This window comes from Triticum aestivum, chromosome 1D (assembly GCF_018294505.1).
Source record: "Triticum aestivum cultivar Chinese Spring chromosome 1D, IWGSC CS RefSeq v2.1, whole genome shotgun sequence".
Taxonomy (NCBI): domain Eukaryota; kingdom Viridiplantae; phylum Streptophyta; class Magnoliopsida; order Poales; family Poaceae; genus Triticum; species Triticum aestivum.
In genome coordinates, this window is record NC_057796.1 from 290,721,172 (window position 1) to 290,748,252 (window position 27,081).

The 27,081-nt window shown below is 47.1% G+C and overlaps 1 protein-coding gene across 4 annotated transcripts; it reads left to right on the plus strand.

The window, feature by feature from the left end:
* Positions 1-4,605: 4,605 nt before the first annotated feature.
* LOC123181529 (MADS-box transcription factor 56) lies at positions 4,606-26,582 on the plus strand. 4 transcript variants are annotated; one of them, XM_044593813.1, is made up of 9 exons: positions 4,606-4,711; positions 4,818-5,065; positions 23,545-23,626; positions 24,326-24,387; positions 24,466-24,565; positions 24,669-24,710; positions 24,865-24,906; positions 25,064-25,258; positions 25,397-26,582. In XM_044593813.1, exons 2-8 carry the CDS (start codon positions 4,881-4,883, stop codon positions 25,241-25,243), a joined length of 693 nt encoding a protein of 230 aa, XP_044449748.1. In that variant the 5' UTR covers positions 4,606-4,711; positions 4,818-4,880; the 3' UTR covers positions 25,244-25,258; positions 25,397-26,582. The 4 variants fall into 4 exon arrangements, with proteins under 4 accessions (XP_044449748.1, XP_044449746.1, XP_044449747.1 ...); XM_044593811.1 differs by having other exon boundaries at positions 25,061-25,258; positions 25,397-26,570; XM_044593812.1 differs by having other exon boundaries at positions 25,064-26,572.
* The last annotated feature ends 499 nt before the right edge of the window (positions 26,583-27,081 follow it).

Sequence of the window (27,081 nt, forward strand, 5' to 3'; positions counted from 1 at the left end):
ACAATCCACGTCTACGAGCATAGCATAGCAGTATAAGCAACGTAGAAGTAACTCCCATATGTTTGATAATAAATAGGTGAATAGGTACTACCTCATCTACTTCCCAAACCCACAATTTAATTCAGATCCTAACCATGCAATTATTTGAGGATTGATCTAATGCAATAAAATTGGGTAGTAAAGAGGTATGATCAAAGTGTTACTTGCCTTGCTGATGATCCGCGAAACCTAGAGACTCGTAGTAGCACGCTTCGCACTCCGGGTACTCTATCGCAAACAAACAAGCATACAATAAGCAATCAAGCAAGGGCACGGGTAAAACTCAAATAAGAGATCTAACCAGAAAGTTCAACTTAAGAACTCCGGTTTGCAAAAAGAATCAAATCAAACGAAGCAACAAAACTCAAACGGCGAAAGAAACAAGCTTCGTTTACTAATCTGGACTAAAGTCAATTTTTAAAGTAGCAAAAACTTGTTTAAGTTGGTTAAACAGAAAGAGGGTTTCGAGACGAAACTCTAGGCGCTTGAATCGCCTGATTCCGATAATCGAGCGAAAAGTTTAACTAAAACGAAAATCGGATCAGAAATCGCGATCGAAAATAATCGCGGAAAATCCAAGAAAAAGAAAAACTGATGAACTGGCTAACGAACGAACGTTCGCTGTCTGCGGCTAAACGGTGAAAACCGTTCGTTAAAACGAACGTACGGACGAACGTCCGCTAAATAACTAAACCGAAAAAAAACCGATCTAAAATAAAAAATCGCATCTAGGGTTTCGAAAAAACGATCGGTTTTCTCGTGAAAACCGAGGCGGCGGCTACCTCTGGCAACGACGAGGCGACGGCGGGGCGGCGAGTCGACGGCGAGGCGGCGGTGGCGGGTCGGCGGGGCGGCGGTGCGGCGCGGTGCAGCGGCAGCGTCGGTGGCGCGCGGCACGGCGGCGGCGGCGGGGCGCGGTTAGGGTTAGTGTTTGGGGCGGTGGTGGGCTTCGGCGGTGGCTGGGCCTTGGGGCGGCTCGGGGCTGCGGCTTATAAAGCCCCCCCCCCCCCGGGCGGAGTCCCGCTCGGGTACGGCCCGGAGTCGGTTTCCTGAGGGGGCCCATATCAAATGGAGTCCAAACGGGATAAAAACGGACGGAGAATATTTTTGGAATATTTGTGAAATATGGGAAGAAGAATCAACACGAGAAGGTGCCTGAGGGGGCCACGAGGCAGGGGGGCGCGCCTGCCCACCCTGGGCGCGCCCCTAACCCTCGTGGGGCCCCCGTAAGGCGGTTGGAGCCCTTCTTTCTCCGCAAGAAAGCTAATACTCGGATAGAGATCGTGTCCAAAATTCAGCCCAATCGGAGTTACGGATCTCCGGTTATAAAAGAAACGGTGAAAGGGCAGAATTAGGAGCGCAGAAACAGAGAGAGACAGAGAGACATATCCAATCTCGGAGGGGCTCTCGCCCCTCCCACGCCATGGAGACCATGGACCAGAGGGGAAACCCTTCTCCCATCTAGGGAGAAGGTCAAGGAAGAAGAAGAAGAGGGGGGCTCTCTCCCCCTCGCTTCCGGTGGCACCGGAGTGCCGCCGGGGCCATCATCGTCACCGCAATCTTCACCAACAACTTCACCACCGTCATCACCAACTCTTCCCCCCTCTATGCAGCGGTGTAACCCCTCTTTTACCCGCTGTAATCTCTACTTAAACATGGTGCTCAACGCTATATAGTATTTCCCAATGATGTATGGCTATCCTATGATGTTTGAGTAGATCTGTTTTGTCCTATCGGTTATTTGATGATCGTGATTGGTTTGAGTTGCATGTTTTATTATTGGTGTTGTCCTATGATGCTTTCCATGTCGCGCAAGCGTGAGGGATTCCTGCTGTAGGGTATTGCAATACGTTCATGATTCGCTTATAGTGGGTTGCGTGAGTGACTGAAACACAAACCCGAGTAAGGGGGTTGTTGCGTATGGGGTAAAGAGGACTTGATATGTTAATGCTATGGTTGGGTTTTACCTTAATGATCTTTAGTAGTTGCGGATGCTTGCTAGAGTTCCAATCATAAGTGCATATGATCCAAGAAGAGAAAGTATGTTAGCTTATGCCTCTCCTTCAACTAAAATTGCAATAATGATTACCGGTCTAGTAATCGATTGCCTAGGGACAAATAACTTTCTTGTGTGACAACAAGCTCTCTACTAAAACTAACTTAGTTGTGTCTTTATCTAAACAACCTCTAGATTTTATTTACGCGCTCTTTATTATCTTGCAAACTTATCCAACAACACCTACAAAGTACTTCTAGTTTCATACTTGTTCTAGGTAAAGCGAACGTTAAGCGTGCGTAGAGTTGTATCGGCGGTCGATAGAACTTGAGAGAATATTTGTTCTACCTTTAGCTCCTCGTTGGGTTCGACACTCTTACTTATCGAAAGAGGCTACAACTGATCCCCTATACTTGTGGGTTATCACTTAACGCCACCTCAGGAGGAGGAGTGTGGCTTATATAGAGTGCGCTGCAGCCTCCATCGCTCCCATGTCGCTGGGGCACTTAATGCTCATAACTATGACAGTTATAGGTGTAAAACGCCACAACTACAGCAGTTACAGGTAACGGTAGCTATGACTCTACTTTAAGAATGACTTAGGATTCCTCTACCATTGCAGCTCCCATGTCATCCCTTCACCTCCCTTGTCCGAGTGATGGTGGTCATGCCGACTGAAGAGTGGTCGCCGAGTGACGTCGAGGTGTCTGAGTGGACCTCCTGGTATACGCATCCGAATGCGAGTGTGGTCCTAAGACTTACCAATGATGGTGTGGGCCCTAGGTGGAGCCCATATGACACGTCCTTGACCCTACCTATAGTAGGCGACCTCATCAGCCACCGCCATACGTCGACCTCACCGGGGATGACGACAACATGTAGGACGATGGCTACGGAAGACGACGACGGCCGCGGCGACGACATGCCTTGTATAATTTTCTTAAGTTTTAGTTTATATTAATGTGTTGAATTTGACTATTGTGGATGTTTAATGTTTATATTAATATTTTAAAATTATTTGCAATGTTTATTTGGGTTTTTTGGGATAGAAATTCAAGTCCAAAAAAGGGACAGTTTGAGATATGGCGGGCGCGTTGGGGGCATCGATGGCCGCACGACCGCAAGCGGGCGAGCGTGTCCGTTTTGCCGAACTAAACGGACGAAATCTTGACAAAATGGACGTCCGTTCAGGTCGCGTGTTGGAGTTGGTCTTACACCCCACTATAAAGATAGTAACATACTCCCCACTATGAGTAATGACATATGCATGTTACTGATCTAAATTGCTCCCCACACTATGGGCAGTCTTAGAGCATCTGATCCAGTCGTTTGGCTCCCCGACGCACCCGGCGAAGGGTTTTTTGCATTTGCGCCGACGATTTTTTTGGCCTAAGGACAATCTAGTTCCCAGCTGTGCCCCCAGGTTTCGGTCCCAAACGCATAAAAATTCAAAGTTCACTTTTCCCGCTACCAAAAAACGACACACTTTGGCGATCATCATGCCACAGGTCGGCGATCATCATAGCCAAAATCCGGCGATCACAGGGTAGGAACAATAGACGTGGAGCTCATCAAACAGCAGGCTCCTCTGCCGCAGGGCTGGCCGAGGTCAACGTCGGCGTCAGCAAGGGTGCAGCTTCAGCAGTGCTCGGGCTCGGCGTCGGCGTCGGCGCAATTTCAGTTCTCGGGCTCGGGGTCGGCGTCGGCATGGGCGTAGGAGCGGTGGTCGCCGCCGGTCACGACATCTGGTTCAAGATGAGGCCGCGCTCCGCCAGGTACCACGCCTTCACCTGCCCGTCCATCGTCGACGTGTCTCCCCCATCAAGAACGCCAGGTCGGTGTTCCTCTTCTTCGTGGCGACGTTGGTCCTGAGAAGGTCAAGCTTGGCGTCCTGCTTCGTCATCAACGCCGACCACCTCGCATCGGATTTCTCCTCCCTCTTGGCGGCGTTGCTCTTGGCGTCGGCGATGCACTGCTCAATCGACGATTGCAGCCGTTCGGCAGCGGGTGCCGCGTCCCTCGCCGCCTTGGCTCGTTTGTTGCCATCAGGGCGCCCTTCTGCCGTCACCGGGGCAGGCGCATCCGGGTTGTAGGTGTCCTTCGCCTTGGCAAGAGCGAGCCGGACCTCCGTCCATTTCTCGCACGACCCGATCCTGGTGAACACATGAAGGAACTTAAACTCTTGGTCGCCGTTGTAGCTAGGCGAGAGGCCATATTTCTTCGGCGGCATGGCGGGCGGATCTGGAGAGAGAATAGCAGGAGTGGCGGGGGAGAAGGGAGGGGACAATGGAAATGGAGGGAAAGGGGGAAGAAAACATCGGGAAATCGGCCGATGTCGCACATAGTGCAGGTCCACGCGCCTTTTCGCTTCAGCCGGCGCCCCAAGCGCCCCCGGTGCGCTGGGTTCGGCTTGGGTTCGCCCGTTGTAATTTCGGTCTAAACCGGCGATCAACGAGGATCTCGGACGCGGCTCAACCGTTTTTCGCCGCCGACGCTAAAAAAGACGCCCTGAGCCTGTTGAGGGCCGAGGGGAGATGCTCTTATAAATCCAGTGCACAGTGGCCGCACCCACCTCATCACACCACGCCCTTTCCTCTCCGGGCTACGCGACGCGGGCAGGGACCAGAAAGGGCAGCCGCGGCCGCGCGGTCCCTCCTCCTCGCTTAGCCATTTCTGGTGAGCGCACTGCCCTCTCATCAGATCTATCAACTTTTGTCGCTTTTGATCTCCGCCGGCTCGAATTTACTCACTTAATTCGTTCGTTTTTCACCGCGCTGTGTAGTTGTTGATTGGTCCGTCTTCGGGAGGAGAGGGGATCAATCGAGCTCCGCCAGAGGCAGGAAGGATGGTGCGGGGGAAGACGGAGATGAAGCGGATAGAGAACGCGACGAGCCGGCAGGTGACCTTCTCCAAGCGCAGGAACGGGCTGCTCAAGAAGGCCTTCGAGCTCTCCGTGCTCTGCGACGTCGAGGTCGCCCTCGCCGTCTTCTCCCCCCGCGGCAGGCTCTACGAGTTCTCCAGCGCCACCAGGTAACCCCACGCGAATGGCAAATCTTTAAATCTAGTTTCCGTGCTGCTGCTTGAAATCTGGTTACTGCTTGGGTATTTGGGTTCATGGGCGTTTGCAATGCTCCGGTTGCCATTAGCTATTATTGGAGGTCGAGAACTCTTGTAGGTGCTGCCATTCTACCCCCAAAGTATCCGTACGTACTCGATGCACACGGGCTAATCAAAAAGCACATTCTTGCTAGCTTGCTCTTCCTTTTGTCTCCGTCTCTCACACACGCCACACAAACCTTTTGGCTTTTGCTTTTTCTTTTCCCCTCGATTTCTCCAGTTCCCTCTCACTCCCCCCGCATTATCTCATGGAGCCTCTCTGCCTTCTCTCTTGCCTCTTCTCCGTTCTTTCCGTTCGATCAGAGGCGGTAGCGATTCAAAGAGGTTCTGAAAAATGAAGGACACACATAATAGCTGGTGGTACATGGAGCCCAAGGCCGAAATTAATGTGCAGGCGTGCCCAGCAATTACGGTGCGGCAGGGGAAGGAAGGCTACGGCTACAAATGGAGAAAAAAATTCATGTGATGTCCGGACTAGGACAGTGAGCTTCACCCATAAAAGCAATGTACTCGTAATAATTTCTCTTGTGTGCACTTCGCAGTACCGCTGATTTGATACGCTTTCTCTTCCCCTCTCCAATCGCGTCTGTTCCGTTTTTTTAATAGCATCAGTTCTGTTCGAGGTATGGCCTGTGATTCGGCTGTGTGACCCTTGTCAGTACAATAGCCACCGTACCTACGCAGATTTCTTGCTTGATTTTTATTAGGATCCGCACTCCTTGGTCACGCTTTGTGGTACATGCGATACTGTAGTTTCGGCGAGCTTTCTGATTCGAGCGTCCTTCACATTTGACGAGTTTTAGTTTCATCGTGAGCAGGAAAACTGCATGTTTCTCCTGGGCCTGGAGGATTTTATGCGTTCACTCTCGTCAGCTGTTTTGGCTTCATTTAGGTGTACGATGTAGTGCTTACTTTGGTATAGCGTAGGCTAATCAACCTTAAACTTCTGTACGAAATCCTAGTATTATGTTTCGATCTTTACTATACTATATATTATGACAAGTTGATCGCATGTATCTCTATGTTTGGGGCCTTTGGGCACAGTCGTTCAGTACATATGATCTAGTCATATTTGGTTAATTTTCTATTTCTATGTTGGTAGAATTTTTCTGTCAACGGGGTCAAACACATCACTTCTCCCCACCAAGTATGTAGGCATATCTTAATATTTGATTATAGTGTGAGTGAACCAAACTATGTTCAAACATACCAGACAGGCTTTCAGCTGATAGGTTCATCATATCCAATTTGTTAATGCGATAATAACACTGCATCCCTCTTGTTACTATTAACCTTGTCAGATACTCCCTCCGTTCCAAAATAAGTTTCGCTCATTTAGTACAAAGTTAGTATAACATTGTACTAACAAATTGTACATACTTTAGTACAATGTTGTACTAAATCAACGACACTTATTTGGGACAAAGGGAGTAGTTATATATGCATGCATGTTAGGAAATTAGCTAGCAATGACTGTCGATCAGCTTGGAGACTAGGATTTTTCAAAAAGATTTCTTTTAGAAGGCTTTGGAGACTGGGATGAGGGTAAGGATATTTTCTGCAGCCTTACCAGCGAAATAATATGTGCAAGTTAGGGATACGTATGCATGCATTCAACATAGTTAGATGTTTCGTGTTGGTAAGAAAGAGTAGTTGAAGTCAAGTTGAAGTGTGTATATCTTATCTATGTGTGTATGTGTGAGTACTAGATAGATAGATAGAGAGAGAGAGAGAGAGAGAGAGAGAGAGAGAGAGAGAGAGAGTAGATCCGACTGAATTGATTCTAGAGTCGTTCAACTTTGTCCGCACTTTTATTCGTTGGGAATTATAAGCACCATATGATGTACTCCCTCTGTCCTACTTTCTTTTTTTTTACCTTCCAGATTCTTTAGTACTGTGTAATCGATTATCACTCCGTTGTAACTAAGGAGCGATTTAAAATAACTCGTCCGTGTTTCAGAAATAAAAGAAGAAACTGTTGAGGAGGGGTGGGGGTGGAGGTTGGATAGCGGCTATATGCGGCTATGCAGTTTGGCTATCTTGAGCACGCGGTAGTTATCCTGTTATTGAGGTTCACAGCACATCTTGATAGCATGGAGTACATGTTGTTTATGACTGAGGTGGATATAGACGCAACCTCTAGGATAAAAGGGACATATGTACTTTGTTTCCTTTTTCCTACTGTCGTGTCTTGATTTCATTCTGTGCGGTAGAAATATTGTACTGCAAAAGAATAATCAGAAGGATACAGCCAATTTATTTAAAATAGATGCCAGGAAAATAGACTGACTAACCCAATGAAATAAGTTTTTTTTTTACGGGAACCCAATGAAATAAGTTGACAAGATAATCCAAGTACTCCCTTTGTTTTTTTTCCTCCATGTATTAGGTTTTTCTGAAGTCAAATTCTTCAAAGTTTGACCAAGTTTATATGAAAACTTATACATTCGCAATACAATATCAATATCATTGGATCCACCAGGGAATGTACTTTCATATTATATTTATTAGATATTGTTGATGTCTATAATTTTTAATATAAGTTTTGTCAATTTTGCAAAGTTTGACTTCAGACAAATCTAACGGAGTAAAAAGAAACGGAAGGAGTACGAAAATGGAGCTAATTAATATCTAAGAAATTTGAACTGATAAGTTGAGCAAAACCGGGACATTTTGATGCACTAAAATATTCCAAATAAGTCACTCCAAAATTCCTACTTGATGAAGAGGAAAAGCGCCTGCTGGTTATTTTTTAATCGCGTCAGTTCCGTTCGAGGTATGGCCTGTGATTCGGCTGTGTGACCTTTGTCACAGTAGATCTCTTGCTTGTTTTATTGGGGTCCGCACTCGTGGGTCAAGTTGTGTGGTACATACGATACTGTTTCGGCGTGCTTTCTGATCAGGGCCGGGTGTCCTTCGCTTTGACGAGTTGTAGTTTAATCGTGTGCATGAAAACTGCATGTTTCTCCTGGGTCTGGAGAAATTCATGAGTTCACTCTCATTATCAGCTGTTTTGGCTTTCATTTAGGTGTATGATTTAGTGCTTTGGTACACCGTGTAGGCTAATCAACCTTAAACTTATGTATTATGATTGGGCACAATCGTTCAGTACATATGATCTAGTCATATTTGGTTAACTTCCTGTCTCTATGTTGGTAGAATTTTTCTGTCAAGACGGTCAAACACATCACTTCTCACAACCAAGTATGTAGGCATGTCTTAATATTTGGCTATAGTGTGAGTGAACCAAACAATGTGTTCAAACATACCAGACGGGCTTTCCGATAGCTTCATACATATCCAATTTGTAAATGCGAGAATAACAGTGCATCCCTTTTGTTAGTAGTAATCATTGTTCAGGAAATCGGTAACTGGTAGCTGCTCAACCGGCTTGGGAGTAGTGATTAATCGGCAAATCGCCCTATTAATTGGATTAATCGGTAGATTAAATAGGAATTGCCAACATATATCTACCTTTTTATTCATTATACCATCCTCTCAGCTACGTAAAATATCAAAATATGCTACAGTTTGGTCGAGCTCTAGCTATTGAGGAGCGAAAGAGGAATGGGAGAGGTTACACAGAAAATTTTTGGGCTTTCTTTGCCCACAAGTTAATGGGATTATTCAGCCTAACAATCGATTAGTCGGTCTAACGGGCCAATTAATCAGCCTAACAAGCACGGATATGTGCTATTCAATTTGGTCACCCTATAAGTAGAGATTAATTGGCCCGTTAACTGATTAATCGGACGAATTTTTGAACAGTGGTAATAATCTTCTCGTGTAGTTATATATGCATGCATGTTAGGAAATAGCTAGCAATAATGCATGTCGGCTTGGAGACTATGATGAGGTTATATTTTCTACAGCTGGTGAAATAGTATGTGCAAGTTAGGGATGTATGCACGCATTCGTCATATAGTTAGATGTTTCATGTTTTTCAGAAAAGGAGGATGACCCCCGGCCTCTGCATCTGGGAGATGCATGCGGCCACATTATTGATTATTCTCGAGGACCTTACAAAGTATTACAACAATATGCCCGAATCCGCCATCTTGGCAACATATGCCACTACTCCTATCTATATGATGAAGGGGTGCTAGCTGGGCCAAATACCCAGACCACTCACCTAAGCCTATCATCAAAAGCCAGAAGCCCTAGCCGAGCCACATACCGGGTCTGGGGCATAAACTGGTCTGACGCACTCACATTTGTCGTCGCCGCCATCTTCCACAGGTCCGTCTTCAGAGTAGATATTGAGGCTTCTACCTTGTCAGGCCACTCTGCCATCGACGCCATCATGACGGTAGACAACTACCTCCTCCTGCGCGAGTCCATCACCTCGCATCGGGCGCCGAGTCTCCACTGCGCCACGCCGCCGAGATCCGCCGTCATCAATGTGTAGGATGAAGCACCGCTCCACCAAAAAAAGCCGCCCACCGGTCCCTCGATCCCGTGTACGCCTCCAAGAATGACGCCTCCAAGGAGGAAACGACACCAACGCACCGCCATCATCCGATCTACTGATCTAGGGTTTCCCCCGGAGGTAGCGGATAGAGGTGTGGAGCTTCTCCACGGCGATGCCTTCAAGAAGGTAATGACACAAAAGAGTGCCGCCAACGTCGGTCTTGGCATCAAGCCGAGAACGAGATTTTCACCCGGATCCGCTCGAAGAAACCTCCATCAAGCATAATGTGCATGGGTCGCCGCCGATCTGAGCCGCCGCACATCGAGCAGGCCGCACTGGCCAGATCAGATCTATCCGGAGGGCAAACCACGCATGGCGCCGACCCAACCACCAGGCCCTCCATGCCGCCACCGCCGATCCGAGGTCAGATGGTCCGTCGCCGCAGACTCTGCCGCCGCTACCGAACGTAGCCAAGGCCGCTGCCCGAAGCAGGGCCGGCTGCGGCACCCGCCACCATCGCCGCCCTAGGCCGAGGCAGGCCCGCCACGCCACGCCAAGGCCAGATCGGCCGTGCCACCACACGCCGCGGGGCTCCGCACCGCCCCCCATGGCGCAGGAGGGAGGGAAGGCCCCCGCCACCGCCGTCAGCCCCCAGGCTATAGGCCGGCGGTGTCCTTCGGCGGCGGAGGAGGGAGGGATGGAAGAAAGGGGAGCCCCCGACGGCTAGGGTTGCGATCCCGCCCGAGTAGCCCGAGCGGGGGCGACGCGGGGGGTGTTCTCAAACTTTTCTCTATCCTTCCATGTTGGTAAGAAAGAGTACTACCTCTCTCTCAGTTTACAGGGTGTGCGCGTACCCCTAGGTCGTAAATTTGACCAACCTAATACAAGTCATATATTACAAAAAATATACCAACATAAACTTCGGAGTTTCTACTTTCAAAAGATATAATTTTTGTGTTATATAGTTTATATTAGGGTGATAAAATTGATAACCTAGGTATATGTGCAGGACTTGTAAACTGAAACGGAGATAGTAATAGATAACCGCAAAAAAAGAGTAGTAGAAGTAATTAAAGTTCAAGTATGTATGGACGAGCATATCTTATCTATGTGTGTATGTGTTAGTGGTTAGTACTAGAGAGAGAGAGAGTAGAGCCGAGTGAATTGATTCTAGAGTTATTCTACTTTGTGGGCACTTTTATTCGCTGAGGGTTATATGATATACTTTCTTTGTTTTCCTTAAGATTCATTAATTAGTACCACGTAATCGATTATCACTCCGTTGTAAATATGGAGTGATTTAAAATAACCCATCGTTGTTTCAGAAATAAAAAAGTAATTGTTTTAACAACGAGATTCATTAATATGAAAAGTTCCATGGAAAACATGAAACTCCCTTTTTTATGCAGTTAATATTAATTCTCTAATTCTTGCTTTTCTTTAAATCGTATTAAAGATGCCTCGCAAATTAATAACTCGATATATATAGCAGGCAACCATGAAAAAATATATTCAAAGAACTAAGTAGTAATATTAGGGCTGTATATACATAAATCATTTGGCATGACAAGCATAATTTCTAGATTGCGCAAGACGATCCGTCATAGGTTTCACACACATGCACTGACCCAAAGCCTCTAAAAAGTGACTCGTCCCCCGCGTCCCTCTCTGAGGCGACTCGGGGGAACCCTAGCGCCCTCCGCCGCCGGCCCCCTCCACCCTCCCTCCCCCTCGCCGCCGCCGAGGGACACTGCTGGGCAAAGCCCAGGCAGTGCCGGCAACGGCGGGGCCTCTCCCTGGCGCGTGTCTCTCTCCCCTGGCGGCGGCGCGAGTTCTTCCGGCGGCGGCTTGGCGGCGTGGCGCGGCGGAGCTCCGGTGATGACACGGTCCTACGGCGGGGTGGAGGGCAGGGCACCGTCCAGTGGTGCTGCCTCCGCGGCGGCTGCGGCTTGGGGCCCTTGACCCTGATCCGATCTGGATCTGGTGGTGCTTGGGTCTGGGCCATGGCGGCTGGCGAGGCGTAGTGTTCGTCGGGGCTTGTCGGCCTCTAGGTACCATGGGGGTGCCGGCGGCGACGTGTGCCCGGCGTGGTGATGCTGGTGGACGTGGTGGTCATCTTCTTCCAGAGATGGCCGGCCAGAGGCTTGGTGATCGGATCTTGAGATCCATCATCTAGTCCCGGCTGCGACATGGTTGCCGGTGAAAACCGAGCCGACGGCAGGCGATGGCGGCGTTCTCGCCGTTACCTTGATGGAGGCATCGTCGTGTAACTACTGTCGACCCACTCGTTCTGGGGAGGGGGAACCCTAGGATCTGGTGTTCGAGATCGGACGATGGCGGCACTGTGGTGTCGTTTCTCTCTTGGGAGCATCGTTTGTGGAGCAGCGTTGGAAGTCAGAGGCAGGAGGTGGAGCGGCTTCGTCTTGCACGGAGCTTCGGTGAAGATGTCAAGTCATGCCTGGTCGGCAGGTGCTACGCACGACAGATCTTCCAAGGACTTCAAGCTGTGTCGGCTGGTGGTACTTGGCAGCATGGCGCTGAGGTGTATCAGTGGCGACCGCGACGTGCTCAGTTGTTTGCGCGCAGGGAGGAGGTGCCGTTGGGCGCCGTGGTGGCGTCGACGATAGCTAGACCGAGCAAGGTTGATGCATCAGTACAGTTCTGAAGATGGAGCGGTGCCAGTTGGTGGCGGCGGCCTCTGAGAGCACGCCGGACCAGTGTGTGCCCCAGACCCGGCAAGTGGCTAGGTTTGGGTCTCAGGTCTTAGATGTTAGACTTGGTTGCGACGTCTGTTTGGTATTAGGCCCAGGCTATCTGCGCCCCTTCATCAACTGGATAGGTGTAGCGACAGTTTGTTGCTTACACGACGGCTTTAGTCTTACTGTTGTATGACTTTGTAAGGTCATGTGAAAATAATTAATAAAGTGGCCGTATGCATCGCCCAGATGCAAAGACCGGGGGTCATCCTCCTTTTCTAAAAAAATAGGTTTCACACACATCGAAACAGACATGTTATCTGTTAGGCAACTCTACTGATAAATGAATCCAATAATATTACCCTAAAATTGAGTGTTTCCTAAGTCTTGCTAAAATTTCATGTGATTGGACTATTCTTTTAATTCACAAGGATGGTTACTCACAGTAGTCTATGGACAAATTAGACTATATTTCGTAAGATCAAGTATTGATTTCCATACAATATGCATATCAACAGTTACACACTGAATGAACTTACTTCACTATACTACGTTTTTTATTCAATATGGAAAATTATTAATGAGAATATTTATAAGAATATAAAATGTTTTTATTTCGTATATTATTTTCTATTTTAATAAATATCACATTCAAAAATTAGTGTTCCTGACCACTTTGAATGAAATTATATTTTGCCGATGGTACTATAGTATTGGACTAAACATTGAGCATTAGTTATGATGATTATATTTCCAAACAATGTTATCTTTTTCATTGAATATGATTATTTGTTTCCTTAAATATAATCATTTGTTCCCCATCTTATCTGGTCTTAGCTTGGTAGGCTATTATTTAATTTGTTCGTATCAACATTTATATTCAAAAAAATATGTAAGAAGGTACATTGTAGAAGGTACATTGTAATAGTGGGTATTATTTAATGGGAGTACCTAGAACTCATCTAGATGAGATATAATTTGGTCTCATTCACCTTTTATAGCCATTAGATGTGGTGAGTGAATGAGATCAAATTATATCTCATCTAGATGAGTTCTAGCAAAACTGTTATTTAATAAATATTATTACCCCGCCTTTCTGATTTTCCTTGCACTGTTTGCAGACTGCTTGTTCTAACTGACGCCCCCCCCCCCCCCCCCCCCCCAAATCACGAAAGATAATCACAGCTGAAGATGTGAATATGAATACCCCTTTAACATTATTAAATTATTCTCGTAAAAGACCATTATTAAATTACATTTCACAATCTAACACTATAATTTTCATGTAACTTTTTTTTGCGGGGTAATTTTCATGTAACTTGAACATGCAATTGAATATTCAGTGTTGTTGATAGTTTAACCAATCAAAGCTAGCTATGGCATTCATTCATGAAAATGGTTTGGCTTATAAATGTATTAATCTGGATTCATGCACACATATATTTGCTTCTACTCTACTTCCTGTTTTGCTATGTCATCACCTAATCGAGTACAGACTAAGGAACGTTGCATGGGATTTCTCACGTGCTACTATTCATTATGGCAAAGTCAGCTTTGAGCTAAACAAGTCCTTATTTATTCTTGGATGTGTTACTTTGGCCATGCGATCTCACATGGTCACATTACTTTCGAATCTGCTTCATCAAATGATATACAACGGGTGAATTAAGTTAGCAAAATAGCATCTAAAATGGGTTTACAATTGATAAATCACCACTCAATTAGTTTCACGCATCCATTGTAATTTGAAGAACGGGCATACTACTAGCAAATTTTGGCCAACAAATGAACTTAAATTCTCTAAATAATTTAAATTTGTTGGTTAGAACGCTCCCGGAATGAAAGCACCATATAATTTTGGCCAATTATTGGCCAACAAATGTAACTTTCCCGTCTAACTTTCCCGTGTATTCCTCACAACAAATGAACTTAAATTATTTTTTTGGTCGCCCATGCTTTCTTCACTGACATTGTTTGACTTCATAACCTACCAGAGACGATAATGTCTGATCGAGACCTTGTCTTTACAAGTCAATTTTGGTTAGAACGCTCCCGCTTCGCTATGGTTCAGTTCCACACGAAATCTGCCTTCCATTTGTCAGTCTGGAGACCAAAAAAAGTTTGTCAAACATGTAATTGTGATGTATATACGTTGTATGATGAGCGATCGTCCCCACACTTGGCTCGAATGGCTTCCTTCGGTAGAATTATGCTATACATCTTTCATATTGCTCTAAGGCCTACTCCTTCAAGATTGTGTTTACGCATGCCCCCTAACTCTATGGTTCTATGATACTGGTGCAGCCTGCATACGAGTAGTTGATTTCTTACTTCATGAATCGAGAGGAGTTCATTGCTAATGCTCAAGATCATCTTGCCCAGGTCCAACATCATGATCAATAATATTATGATGCCAAGCATTGTGAACTATCCTTGAATGTCAGTCAGTGGGTTGGCTTGGCCTATACACCATTCAATGGTTTCTTTGATACATCATGGCAAGTTGTCGGCACGTCCATATGGTACGCCAACATGACATGCAGCTTGCGTACCCCTGGAGATAGTTAGGGTATCTCCAATTGGGTCACCAAATCTTTCCACATATGTACAGACTGGACGATCCAGGCAGTTTTAGCCATCCAATGATATTCACCAAATATCTACGGATTGGTAAGAACGTTTGAAATCCCACAAACCAGGGGGGGTTGTTAGGGTAGATCCGGATGGCCACGAACACCACCAACTCAGTCTCGGACCCCACCACAGACACTTTTCCCTCTCCCTCCCTTCTCTTGGCCGCGCACTGGCGAAGCACGGTCCTTGCCTCCAAGGAGTCAGTTAACATGTCCGATGGGATGCGCCCAAAGGCGGCACTAGCAGAGGGGCATGGGATGGCTCGCCGGGCTTGCACAACCACCATGGCTCCGGCTTCAACGGGTGGCCTTGTCAATGAAACTCCTCGAAGAGCTGAAAGGGCCTACGTCGCTCGGGGCATGACCGACTCCTGTGGTACCTCTGGCACAAGTGGATCCCTGGAGGCTGGCTTATTATCCCTGGCCTTAGGGGCCGGATCTTTGTCTTCATCATCTCCCGTTGTAGAGCTGGCAGAAGGACCCTCAATGGTGGCACCTGCAATAGGCGCCATGGCAGGCTCTACATTTTCCGCAGGTCGGCTGACTGGGTTGGCGCGCTCTAGCAACTTCAACGTAGTCCCGGGAGTAGCCACACCTTATGATGGCGACACCAGATAGATCAGCGTGGCTATCAACGCCCCTTCTGTGGTCCTCGAGACGCTGGGAATAGGCACAGACCCAGTGCTTGTACCAGACTGCCCGGGAAGATCATCACACAAAGCTTGCTACCTCTTTGCATGGGTGATGAATAGATGAGGAGAATGAAGCAAAGAAAAAAGAACAAGGCATTTGAGGAAAAGATCGCTGACTTGGTGTTGATGGCTCGCTTCTGCACCATCTGAGGTGGAGGAAGTAGCGAGGCTCCCTCAATGGTCTTCGGCTCTTTGCTAAAGAAAGCCAACATTCTGGCGATAAGGTCCTGACGCCTCTTCTTCTGCAGCTCTAGGTCGGCCTGGGCTGCAATCCTGGGTGGGGAAGCTTGAGAGCCCAAAGCCCCATCATCACGACCCCTCTTCAGAAGAAGAAGCTAGTCTGTCTTGGCATCCTTGTCTTTGGCGTCCGAAGGCATCCGACGTCTCCCGCCTCACCTTCACCACCATTGGCTGCATGGGCTTCGGCTTGGCTGGCGTCCACTTCAAGAAGGAAGTGCATGTTGGCGTCTAGTGTATCCTCTGGCCGAGGTGCCGACGACATCACAGCACACGCAAACTATAGCCAAGGCTTGACAAGATCGGGAAATCGGATCAACAAGTGCAGAACGTCGGAAAGAACCTAGAAGATTCAAGACAATATTACTCACCTCGGGTGGCTGGTCGTCGGTCAGGAAGCCGAGGAACTGGATCTCCTCTGAGAAATCTGCAGTATCCCCTTAAACATCATCAAGATCATCTCGCGAGCCGACTTCCCCTTGAAGTAGTTGGCCCGGAGGCTTCCGGTGATGACCTCATCGTGTGCATGTACATCGTTGGATGTTCCCTGGCCTTAAGTGGTTGGATGCCCTGCTCCATAACTGCCATCATCCCTTCAACCATTGTCAAACTTTCCTTGGCGAGCTTTGGGCTCCAGGAGTTGCGTCGGATGGGTGGAACCGAGGTGAAGGCCTCGACGAAGCCGGTCTGCGGAGGGTTTCTAACCTTGAGAGCAGGGATGTAGAACCATTGAATGGTGTATAGGCCACTTCTTGTTGAACTCCTCCAGGGGTCCTTTTGAGTTAGCTGGATCCAAACTTCTTTGTAATGGCAGCTCTGCCACACTCGCTGGTCTCGATGATGTTGTTCTGGATCTTCACTTGGAAGTACCACCGCGAGAGGCCGAAATGGGCTCGATGCCATGGAAGCACTTGCACAAAGCCATAAAGCGAGCAATGTGCAGGACGCTGGTCGGGGTGAGGTGAAGTCGAAGCACCTAGAAATGCAAGAGTCCTTGAAAGAAATGATGTACCAGAAAAACTGAGGCCACGGAGGAGGAATGGTATGAAGCATACCCGCTCGTCCTCCTATGGATTTGGGGATAACTTCCTTGACCTCTCCCTAGGCAGTCATCACCACCGGTGAGCGGCAGTCAGCAACCCCTGACGGTGGCAGATACCCTTGCTCGAAGAGATGTTGGTCCCTTTGATGTTGGATATGACCTTCAGGTTCCCATTACCGTCGGCAGTGGCCTCCTTGCCCACGGCTCCGCACTTTGTCGGTTGGACCTTGGTCAGCTTAGGAGCCATCGATTGTGGTTGGGCGCACATGGATGGAGAGGAAGAGAGAGAGGGAGAGGGAGGGAGGATGGGAGAACTTTGGAGAAGAACAATAGAGACTGGGGTGCGAGAAGAAGAAGACGGGGAGAAAGGGGGCCATATGTTGTGCCCTTCAGGATTTTTCCCTCATAAAGCTCTAACGAAGGGGAAACGGCAGTGGGCACACCGTGTCACGCGGGGAGAGAACTCTATCCATTTCCCACTAACGCATGGTTAAGGCATGCAGGAATCAAGGCGTGTCATCAATGACGCTGGCGCATGTGACATTCTGTCTGGTCAAGTTGTAATGACCGATGGGGTGTGGGCTTAATGGGGCCCATGGTCCTTCGCACGCCTGGTTAACCAATGGTCAACGCAACCAAGGTTATCTGTCTCGAGCAGCTGGACCAGAGCCTGATCTTTTCCTCCTCCAAGGTTGGACCTCCATTTGAAAATTTTGGTAACTGTTCCTTGGGAAATTGACCCATGGAAATCAGCTTCGCGGGAAGAGATTTCCGAGGAGGTTGGTTGTCTACACCAACAATTCAAGACAAGATATGCCATCCATTCAGATAGGCAAGCCGAATTCAGGGAGCATGACGGCTAAAGGAGATCGGCTGTCATGCACTGCCTATTCTCGTAGAAGAATCAATTAAGTCAACTTTCAGAGGAGCTTCATGAACGATTATGACCCCGACCAACTTGTAGGAGACGGCGCCTCCAGGTCAGCTCCAATACAGACGTAATCAAGCTCGAAGACCGGTTCAAGGGCTACTGACTGGTGTTATGGCCCAGGGGTGCCTCTTCTGTGGCCCCTTGGTCGGCTTATGCCCTAGGCCAACGTCCTGGCCTATGGTCCCAATAGAGAGGACCTGAAAGGCTTCACATACACGACAAGGGGGCCACCGTCTAGGAGGACTCCTTTGTAACCCTAACTGGCAAGGATCCTCTAAACCCTAGGCACCGGTATCCCCTATAAGTTTGGCTAGGCTAGTTGGTGGAGAGAACCTAGAGATTATTCTCGATCCCTCAATCACCATTGTTCACCCACATCAATCAATATACATGAGCAAGAAGTAGGGTTTTACCTCGACCTTGAGGGCCTGAACCTAGGTAACCTGCCTTTTGTTCCCCTCCAGTCTTCCTGTCTAGCTGATATACGTTGTTGAGGGATCTGCTGGAAATAACTCTGACAGTTAGAGTTTGTTCAGTGCCTTACAAACTGCAGCTGCTCCTATGGTCTGTCTCCACTACATGTTTCAAGTTACCTAGCTAAAGTTTACCATGGGGAATCACAACCTATACCTCCTCGACCTGAGATAGATCATGGAAGGGTCATTCCATCACCTCCTAGTCATTGGGAAGGAGTTGCTGCTTCTGAAGCTTCCTGGGAAAACATGGTAGAATTCCAATGTTGATCACTTTCAAGCTTGAGGACGAGCTACTTGTTGAAGGGAGGAGTAATGCCATGTGGGGCAAGCAGTACCGCGATAGTTACTAGATTCGTGATTTGCTCCATTCACTATTCAAGCTCGCGGTTCGTAATTTGCTACCTCATATGAATGATATTTCTTAGGGGTTATACATCTCTGATTCACGAATAAGAGATTGGGTTGATGATTTCGCGGTTTTTGATTGGCAACACAACTATAGCTGTACAGAACACATAGTTAGCAACAATGAAAGATCCTAAACTCAATAAGAAGATCATATGTCTACATTTGGGGGGGGGGGGGGGGCTATGTCTAAATCCTACTACTAGCTTCATCCTGATTTATTGATCCCCTTCGTATTTTGTACTAAATTTTGATTATAGATTTAACTAACAAAATTTTAGTGCTTGTCACAAAAAATTATCGTATTTGGACATAGTTTTCAATGATATCTTTTTAGGCATGCATTAACATTTTATTAGTTAAATCTGAGATCAAAGTTTGACACAAAATACTAAGAAAACATCAGAACAAAGATAGTACATATGTTTTCTTACAGAGGGAGTACTAAAAATGGGGAAAGTGAGATTTAACCGGGTTGGGCCAAGCTAGACCAACTAGTCCACAATTAAGCCTAGACCCCACGCACCACTCTCGCTATACAGTCAGAGCATCTACAACCGGAACTCTTAAACCCGCCTTATACGCCCGAGCGGGCCGCCCGGTCACTACTCGGTCATAATTTTTTGACTCGGACGGGTCTCTCAAACGGCCTCAAACACCCGGGCTGACCGGCACCCATATATCCAGCTCAAATATGGACGGATATGGGAGCGCCGGGGCACGCCTGCCACGGCGGACCCGAAAGCTCGAGCCCACCACAAATTGCACCAAATTCACCAAACCCTTCCTCCTCCAACCATTTCCGCGCCTGGACCCTCGCCGGCCTCCACCCTTGCTCCCAATCCTCACCTTCGGTCCCAATCCACCACCGAAGATGTCGTCTAGCCCGACCCACACCGCCGTGACGGAGACGTAGTTCGCCTTGTCCGTCGAAGGCGTGATTTCGTCGGCGGCGACTTGCAAGGCGGAGGACGTCGCCCGCAAGTTGCAGCGACGCCGGCAGCAAGAGAGGGAGGCGGCGACGTCGTAGGGAGGTTAGGACGTGGTGGAGCAGCTGTCTCCTCCGCCGCGCCTGGATCCCTGCATCCCTTCCCTCCGAGCGCTCGGAGGCCATCCGTCACGCTCGGACATTGATTTCATTTTGCCATGTTCGGTTTGTTGAACTATGATTTGCTTTGTTTTGTTTCAAACTTTGGCATTTGGACAGTTTATACTATACTAGTCAATGTGTACGTGCAATGCACGTTAATTTGAAAGTATATTATGTGCATGCGGATGTTAAGTAAGATATTATTTGTGTGTTATTATGTGATTAACACTATATTTAGCATGAAATTAACTGCATTTTTTCCGTGTTACTATGTGATTACCACTATATTTGGCATGAAATTAACTGCACGCTAAACGTGTTGAGTGCTCGACATTGAAGCAGTCTAGGTCATTGGATTGACATGATTTGATGGACAAGATTAATTGAATCTGCCTCTTTGGGTCCTTTTATATTGGTATATATGATCGACGTGTATGAATTGTATGGATTTGAGGACCAGAATTTGTAGTATGTGAATGTGCGATGCAACATTTGAGGGATTGCCTTGGCGGCGGACGTTTAAGGGCGAGTAAAATGCAAGCGCGGTCCTAATTCTTTCCTGAAAGTGTCACTTGTGTCCTAATTCTTTCAAAATGCATATCTGAGTCCCAAATCTTTTTAAGTTGTTCACGAGAGGTCCTAATCCCGTCTGACCGCCGCTGACCAGCTCGCGTGGCACTTTGACCAGTCCACGTCGACACCAGAGGGCCCGGGGGGATAACGACCGGCCGTGAATATTTGCAGAAAAAACCCTCTAACCCTAATTCCCTTTCATTCGCAGCCCCCCTTCCTCTTCCCCACCCCTCTCCCTCTCCCTGGAGAAAACAGGGCGATTGACGGCGGCGGCTCTGCTCCAGTGAGAAAAGGGTGGCGGCGGTGGCTGTTGTCCGGCGAGGGCGACGGCGACGCTAGGATGGCGCCACATCTACGGCGACCCGGAGGTCCTCCTCCGCGATATGGTAATTTCTTGTAACCCTAATCCCAATCCTACTGTTTAGTTCCCCTTCTTCTTCTCATTAGGCAGAATCAATGACCGAATCCTTTGCAATCTAGGACCACAAGAGGAGCTTTTCAGTGTAGAAATCAATTATGATGGGTTTTTTTTGCGGATTTGGCAAGTCAAAGTCATATGTCGATGGCAAAGATGTTGTGTTTGATGGATGTGAAGTAGATACATGGTCTCCTCTCTGACTCACTGATTTTATGCAACAATTAGGATATAGTGACCAATTGAACTACATTTTGTATTGGTTGCTCCCTGGAAAGAATCTAGCTGATGGTCTCCGGATTGTGGACTGCGACACTGACACATTGCACATGACAGCAGTTGTCCCAAAATTTCAGTATTTTCAGTTGTTTGTCGACCATAAAGATATGACATTTGACAATGCAATTTGACAATGCCTTTGGGTTTCACACAAACCATGGAAAAGAGTAGTCCCATGGAAATGTAATGCTATTTCCTATTTTGGTTGCACAACTTCAAGACTTTGTAATGTTGAACCCATCTATCTATATTTCAAACTACTTCTAAGTTCAATTACTGTTTATTTGTGTTGTCAATGCTATTGAAAAAATGCTGCCACAGTACAAAAAAACAAACAAAATGCTGCCAAATTTTACTTCAATTTCATTACCACAGTAGATGATCAAGATCTGGATAAATCAACAGTGGATACATCAACTCTGGATACATCATACTAGCACATCACTTCTTAAAACCTACATACACCACTACTGCAATCAGTACAACAAGTGCACTGAGAATACTCTTACAAAGAAAAATGAGCTCATTGATCTTCTTCACTACATCTGCATTCACCACAGTCTCAACAATGCTCTGCATTGCTCCTGCACATTCCTCTTGCACCTCTATTTCTTCACTTGCAATGACACCAGCCGAATCAAAACTGCTCAATCCATGGCTGATGTACCCACCTCTCACCAAAAAATCAAAATAGTTGTCTGGTCCATCTTCCCAGTAATAATGTTGGCAAGGATTTGGTGGAATCTGACACAAATTGAGTAACAAAATTCAGCAAAAAATAACACAGAAACATCAAATCGATTGGGGCAGTTGTAGAAAATCTTACATGGTGATTGGGGCACTTGTAGAAAATCCTACCAGGATTTGCCTCCGATTTTGACACAAGACGAATTGTAGATCGAATGTGGCAGCTAGGGCAAGGTACCAACGGCAGCATCCCCGCAGGCGGCTGCACCGAATGAGCTACTATCCTCGGTGGAGATGCCGCCGGTGGAGACGGCGCTGCCAAGGCCATGGATGCCGGCGATGGACCAAGCAACTTCCTCCCATGGCGCTTCACCGCAGATGAGCTAGCGGCGGCGGACATGGTGCTGGGCGGCGGCGGAACGAGCAGAGCGGGGTGGAGAAGACCTAGGGACGGGGAATGGGAAGGACGGATTAATTAGGGGCCAAATTGCATATAAGCCCAACCGCCAGGGGCGGGAAAACTCCCGCCTGGGCCCTCTGGTGTCGACGTGGCACTGGTCAGCGGCGGTCAGACGGGATTAGGACCTCGTGTGAACAACTTAAAAAGATTTGGGACTTAGATATGCATTTTGAAAGAATTAGGACCCAAGTGATATTTTCAAAAAAAATTATGACCGCGCTTGCATTTTACTCTTTTAAGGGCTGGAGATGCTCTTACAGCGCCATGGCCGCCGCCACAACACAGCCACAGCCGCCTCCCGTTTTGCGCCACCTCTTCCTCCAACTTCGAGTTCCTGGCCACCCCTCACTCCGCGAGAACCACCGGACCTACCTACCGCTACCCATCTGTGCGCAGGTCTCCAGCACCGACGCTTCAGCCGCTGCCTCGCGCCGGCCAACGAGTATCCCCCGCCCCATCGCGTGTTCGTCGTACACAGATGGGCAGAGGGATGAGCGCTCTATTTCGGATCGATTTTGGATTCGGCGAATCGGCGAGCGAGCACAGGACGGCCGGGGCGAATTCGAACCCCGATCTGGATAGGTCGATGGGGATCGGAGTTCGACGCCTCTTCTAATCCGGTAACTATGTCACTACCACCACTACAAAGTCCAGGACCAGCCAAACCATCATCAAGAGCTAAATCCTAAGATTAGTGTTATCTAGAGCTTCAAGTCTTGTTAGTTTGGTATTCTAGAAAAAGTTTGGTTAGTTTGGATTCTGTTTGGGTCGTTCCTTTTTCTTTGGATTGGATCTTTCCTTCCTACGTACTGTAGTTGCGAGCAGCTATGCCAAGTAATCTGGTATCTAGGAAATAAGCCAGAGCCCAAACAGCCTCTCTCCACGTCCTCCAACATCCCACGATTATCCCCACCGTAATCTAGGTTGTGACAACCACCAACTCCATTTTTAGAGTTAGCATGTACCAGCGTTGACTATGCAGTAATTTGTATGGCTTAAAACATCAACATGAAAGTGACACACGTCATAAGAAGGATAGCTTAAGCCAGATGGTACACTCTTTAGCATCTCATTATTGACCTTATTTTTTCTTGAAAACTAAATATTGTTTGCATATCTTGATGTTCATGAACTCTCTGACAAGACACTGCATTCTTGGCCTTTTATATTCAATATCTCATTATCGTTTTTATTTGTCCTTCAAAAATATTTACCATTCCAACATATATCTTGATGTCCTTGATCCCTCTGACAAAAGATTGCATTCTTGGCGCTCAAGAAAATATGTGTAACATCTTTATTTCTTTTGTCAGAAAATAATTTTTAAGTTCTAACTTTAGTTTTCTTATTGTATGTGTGATTCAGCTTGCAGAAATCGATTGACCGCTATAAGGCATATACAAAGGATAATAATGTTAATAACAAGACAGTACAGCCAGATATACAGGTGAAGATCCTAATATCTCAACTTTTTTGTTGATTAAGACTTGAATAATCCATTAAAATTATGTGAATATCTGGCAAGTGATATCAAGTTATAGTACATCTCCATTTTGTATATATTGAGGCCTTCTTTTTCAGAATATAGCCATAACACAGTATAGCAGTGATGCAATTTGCTTGTATCTTACATCAGTATATTAATTTGTCAATGACCTGCGTGACAACTAAATATATTGATACACGCCACTGTATATTCAATTGATACATAATAGCTAAAATTAAAACCTGCACGACCCTTATAATGTACGTATATAATGTAGGAACATGATCACAATATGCTCTCTTTAATACTGTATTTGTCATGTTGACCAATGACTGGATACTCTTCTACACCTTCAGTGAATACAGCAAAACAAATGTTGATAGAATGGTCGTGCATCTAAACCCTCAAAGATTGTGCAATTCTTCATTTAACCAATTAAAAATCAGGAGCTATCACTGTTGTTGCAACTAACTTATGCCAGCTCACTATTGCAATTTCACATGGACACATGCTAATAGCAAAAACATGATATGTAGTTATATACTGCCCATTAGTTTTCAGTATAATAAGGACTTAAACGTTAGCTCTGGGCATTGTAGTATGGCATGTAATGTGACGACACACATTCTTATGCTGAATCATCTGGATTCTGAACTGCAGCAAGTCAAAGCCGATACTGTAAGCTTGGCAAAGAAACTTGAAGCTCTTGAAGTTTCGAAGCTGTAAGCAATCTTGTCACTTCCTGAAGCCTAGATTGTAGGTAGACAGCCAAAAATAATGCTTAATTATATGAGGTGCAGAAAGATCTTGGGCGAAAATTTAGGAGGGTGCTCTGCTGAAGAACTGAACTGTCTGGAAGTAAATATTGAGAAGAGTCTCCGCACCATCAGAGGAAAGAAGGTTGGCTAGTCAAAAACTCTTGAATTGCTATAAAACAGGTGAGCTGCTCAATTTTACACAAACTAACCTGAATCTGTGTATGTGTTCACTCCACTGCCATCAGACCCAGGTGCTCGAACAGCAGATAGCTAACCTGAAAGAGAAGGTATACCCCCAAGGCCCCAACTGATGCATAACCCCAAAGGCCAGATTAACTTATGGCCTGTTTTCTAAAAAAACATCTTACAGCAGCCTATATACATAAATAACTCACAGTACACACGCCAACTAATTCTGCATGCTTCTTGTACTATGTTCAGGAGAGGATGCTTCTCAAAGACAACGAAGACTTGCGCGGAAAGGTGATGACTTCTTGTACTTTGTTTGCAAGTAAAACTGCGGAGTATCTGATATCTTATATGCAAGAGACAGAGAACATAGCAAATTAATCTCGCACCCATCATGTATTATGTATGGAATTCTACCAAGTCACTGACGTCGATCTTGTCGCTGCAGCAGCGCGACCTTGAGGCGTCGCTGGTGGTTCCTGCCCTGAACTGCGTCACGCCCCTGCAGCCACGTGGCCAGCTGGCACCAGAGCAGGAACCGGTACCGAGCGATGAGGACGTGGAGACGGAGCTCTACATTGGGTTGCCCGGGGTTCGCTGCTCCAACCGGCGGTCAGGTCAAGCCAAATAGCTAATCAGCCGGAAGGTTGAGCCTCACACAAATAAACTCTCTACAGAGGCATGAAGTGGCCAATCAGTAGTCCACCATTTCTGTTATTCTCTATATTTAATCTATAATCTCTTGCAAGCTAAATTAGCGGCTGCGACGATGACAAACCTGCAGAGAACCTCTGACGACTGAAGGTGAAACGCCAGTACACCAATTGTTTCTTGCGCAACGGCCGTCAAATGGAACTAGGTGAGGCATTCTTATGCCATGGGACGCAAACCTCCTGGATGTGACGAACATTGTCGCCTCGACCTACTGTCTCTGAGCCATGGTTCGGATCAGCAAAATAAATGTCTGCTTTGAGGCCACATCTGTCTATGGACTTACCGTCTGTACTTATAAAGATGCCTTCTTTGCCGAGTTGATTAGCCATAAACCGCTGCCTGGGGTGGCTTGGTTGGCCTCCGGAGACTTCAACCAGATCTATCGGGCTAGGGACAAGAACAAAAGAAACATCAACCGGAGCAGAATTAACTGGTTCCGTGCTGCTTTGCAGTCCTGTGAACTCAAAGAGATTCATCTTCAAAATAGACGTTTCGCCTGGAGTAATGAGAGGGTGAACCCGACTCTATGCAAGCTAGACTCCTTTTGTAATGTTGAATGGGATACAACATCCGATACACATGTTCTACATGCCTTGTCGTCATCCCTCTCTGACCACTGCCGTCTCTTGCTCGCCGATGACAAGGGGCCTAGGGGGCCGCGGTCTTTCAAGTTTGAGAACTTCTGAGTCTCATTGCCCGGGTTTATTGACGTGGCACGGAAGGCGTGGAATGATCAAGCGAACCATTCAGAGCCCTTTCAGGTCTTGCACCACAAGTTGAAGAAAACCGCGCTCCGTCTCACCGAGTGGAGTAAGAAGCTCTTCTCGAAGGCAAAAGTTCACCTTTATGCGGCTCTGCTCGTCATTCTTTGCCTTGACATTGCGCAAGAATCGCGTCCACTCTCCCCCGACGAGATCGACCTCCGCTCCCGCCATAAGTGGAGAGTGGTGAGCATGGTGTTGCTAGAAAGGGCTAGGAAAAGCCAATGTGTGAGGATTGCAAACTTGAAAGATGGCGACGACACAAAAATTTTCCACCACCGCATCAATGCACGGAGAAGAAAAAATCACATTCATAGGATCAAGCATGCGCATGGTTGGATAACCGAACACGGGAAAAAGAGAAGATTATACTTCACCACTTCACTGAGGTTATGGGAAGAGGGGCCTCGAGCAACAAGGATTTTAATTGGGATGAGCTCCCTTGTGAGCAACATGACTTACATGACCTTGATGCGCCCATCACCGAGGACGAGGTTTGGAACGCAATCAAGGAAATGCCTGACAAGGCTCTCGGACCGGATGGCTTCACCGGCATCTTTTTCAAGAAGCATTGGGGTTTTATCAAGCGTGATATCATGAGGGGCATCCAGAGTTTTGACTCCCTCATTAGCTCCAGTCTTCAATGGCTAAACTCCGCCAATGTCGGCAACTAGAGCTTCATTCCCTATGAAATATTTGGGTCTCCCACTCTCTGTGTGGCAACTTAAGAAGGTTGACTTCCAATACCTTGAAGAAAAAGCGGCGGGCAAATTGGTCACTTGGGAGGGGCAAAGCATCACCACTATCAGGCGCACAACTCTCGCTAAATCGGTCATCTCCTCTCAAGCAATGTACTCCATCACACCTCTCATCGTTCCACCGAGCTCTTTGCAAAACCTCAACAAGATTGAGAGGGTTTTTCCTTGGTCTGGATCGGACAAAACGACCGGTGCCAAGTGCAAGGCCAATTGGGAGACTGTGTGTCGACCACGCG

Bases quoted from the DNA above. Each gene is read 5' to 3' on its own strand.
- LOC123181529 (XM_044593811.1), top strand. From the start codon at position 4,881: ATGGTGCGGGGGAAGACGGAGATGAAGCGGATAGAGAACGCGACGAGC. The intron at 24,711-24,864 runs GTATACCCCCAA...TACTATGTTCAG, and splicing joins TAGCTAACCTGAAAGAGAAG to GAGAGGATGCTTCTCAAAGA. The intron at 24,907-25,060 runs GTGATGACTTCT...TTGTCGCTGCAG, and splicing joins ACGAAGACTTGCGCGGAAAG to CAGCGCGACCTTGAGGCGTC.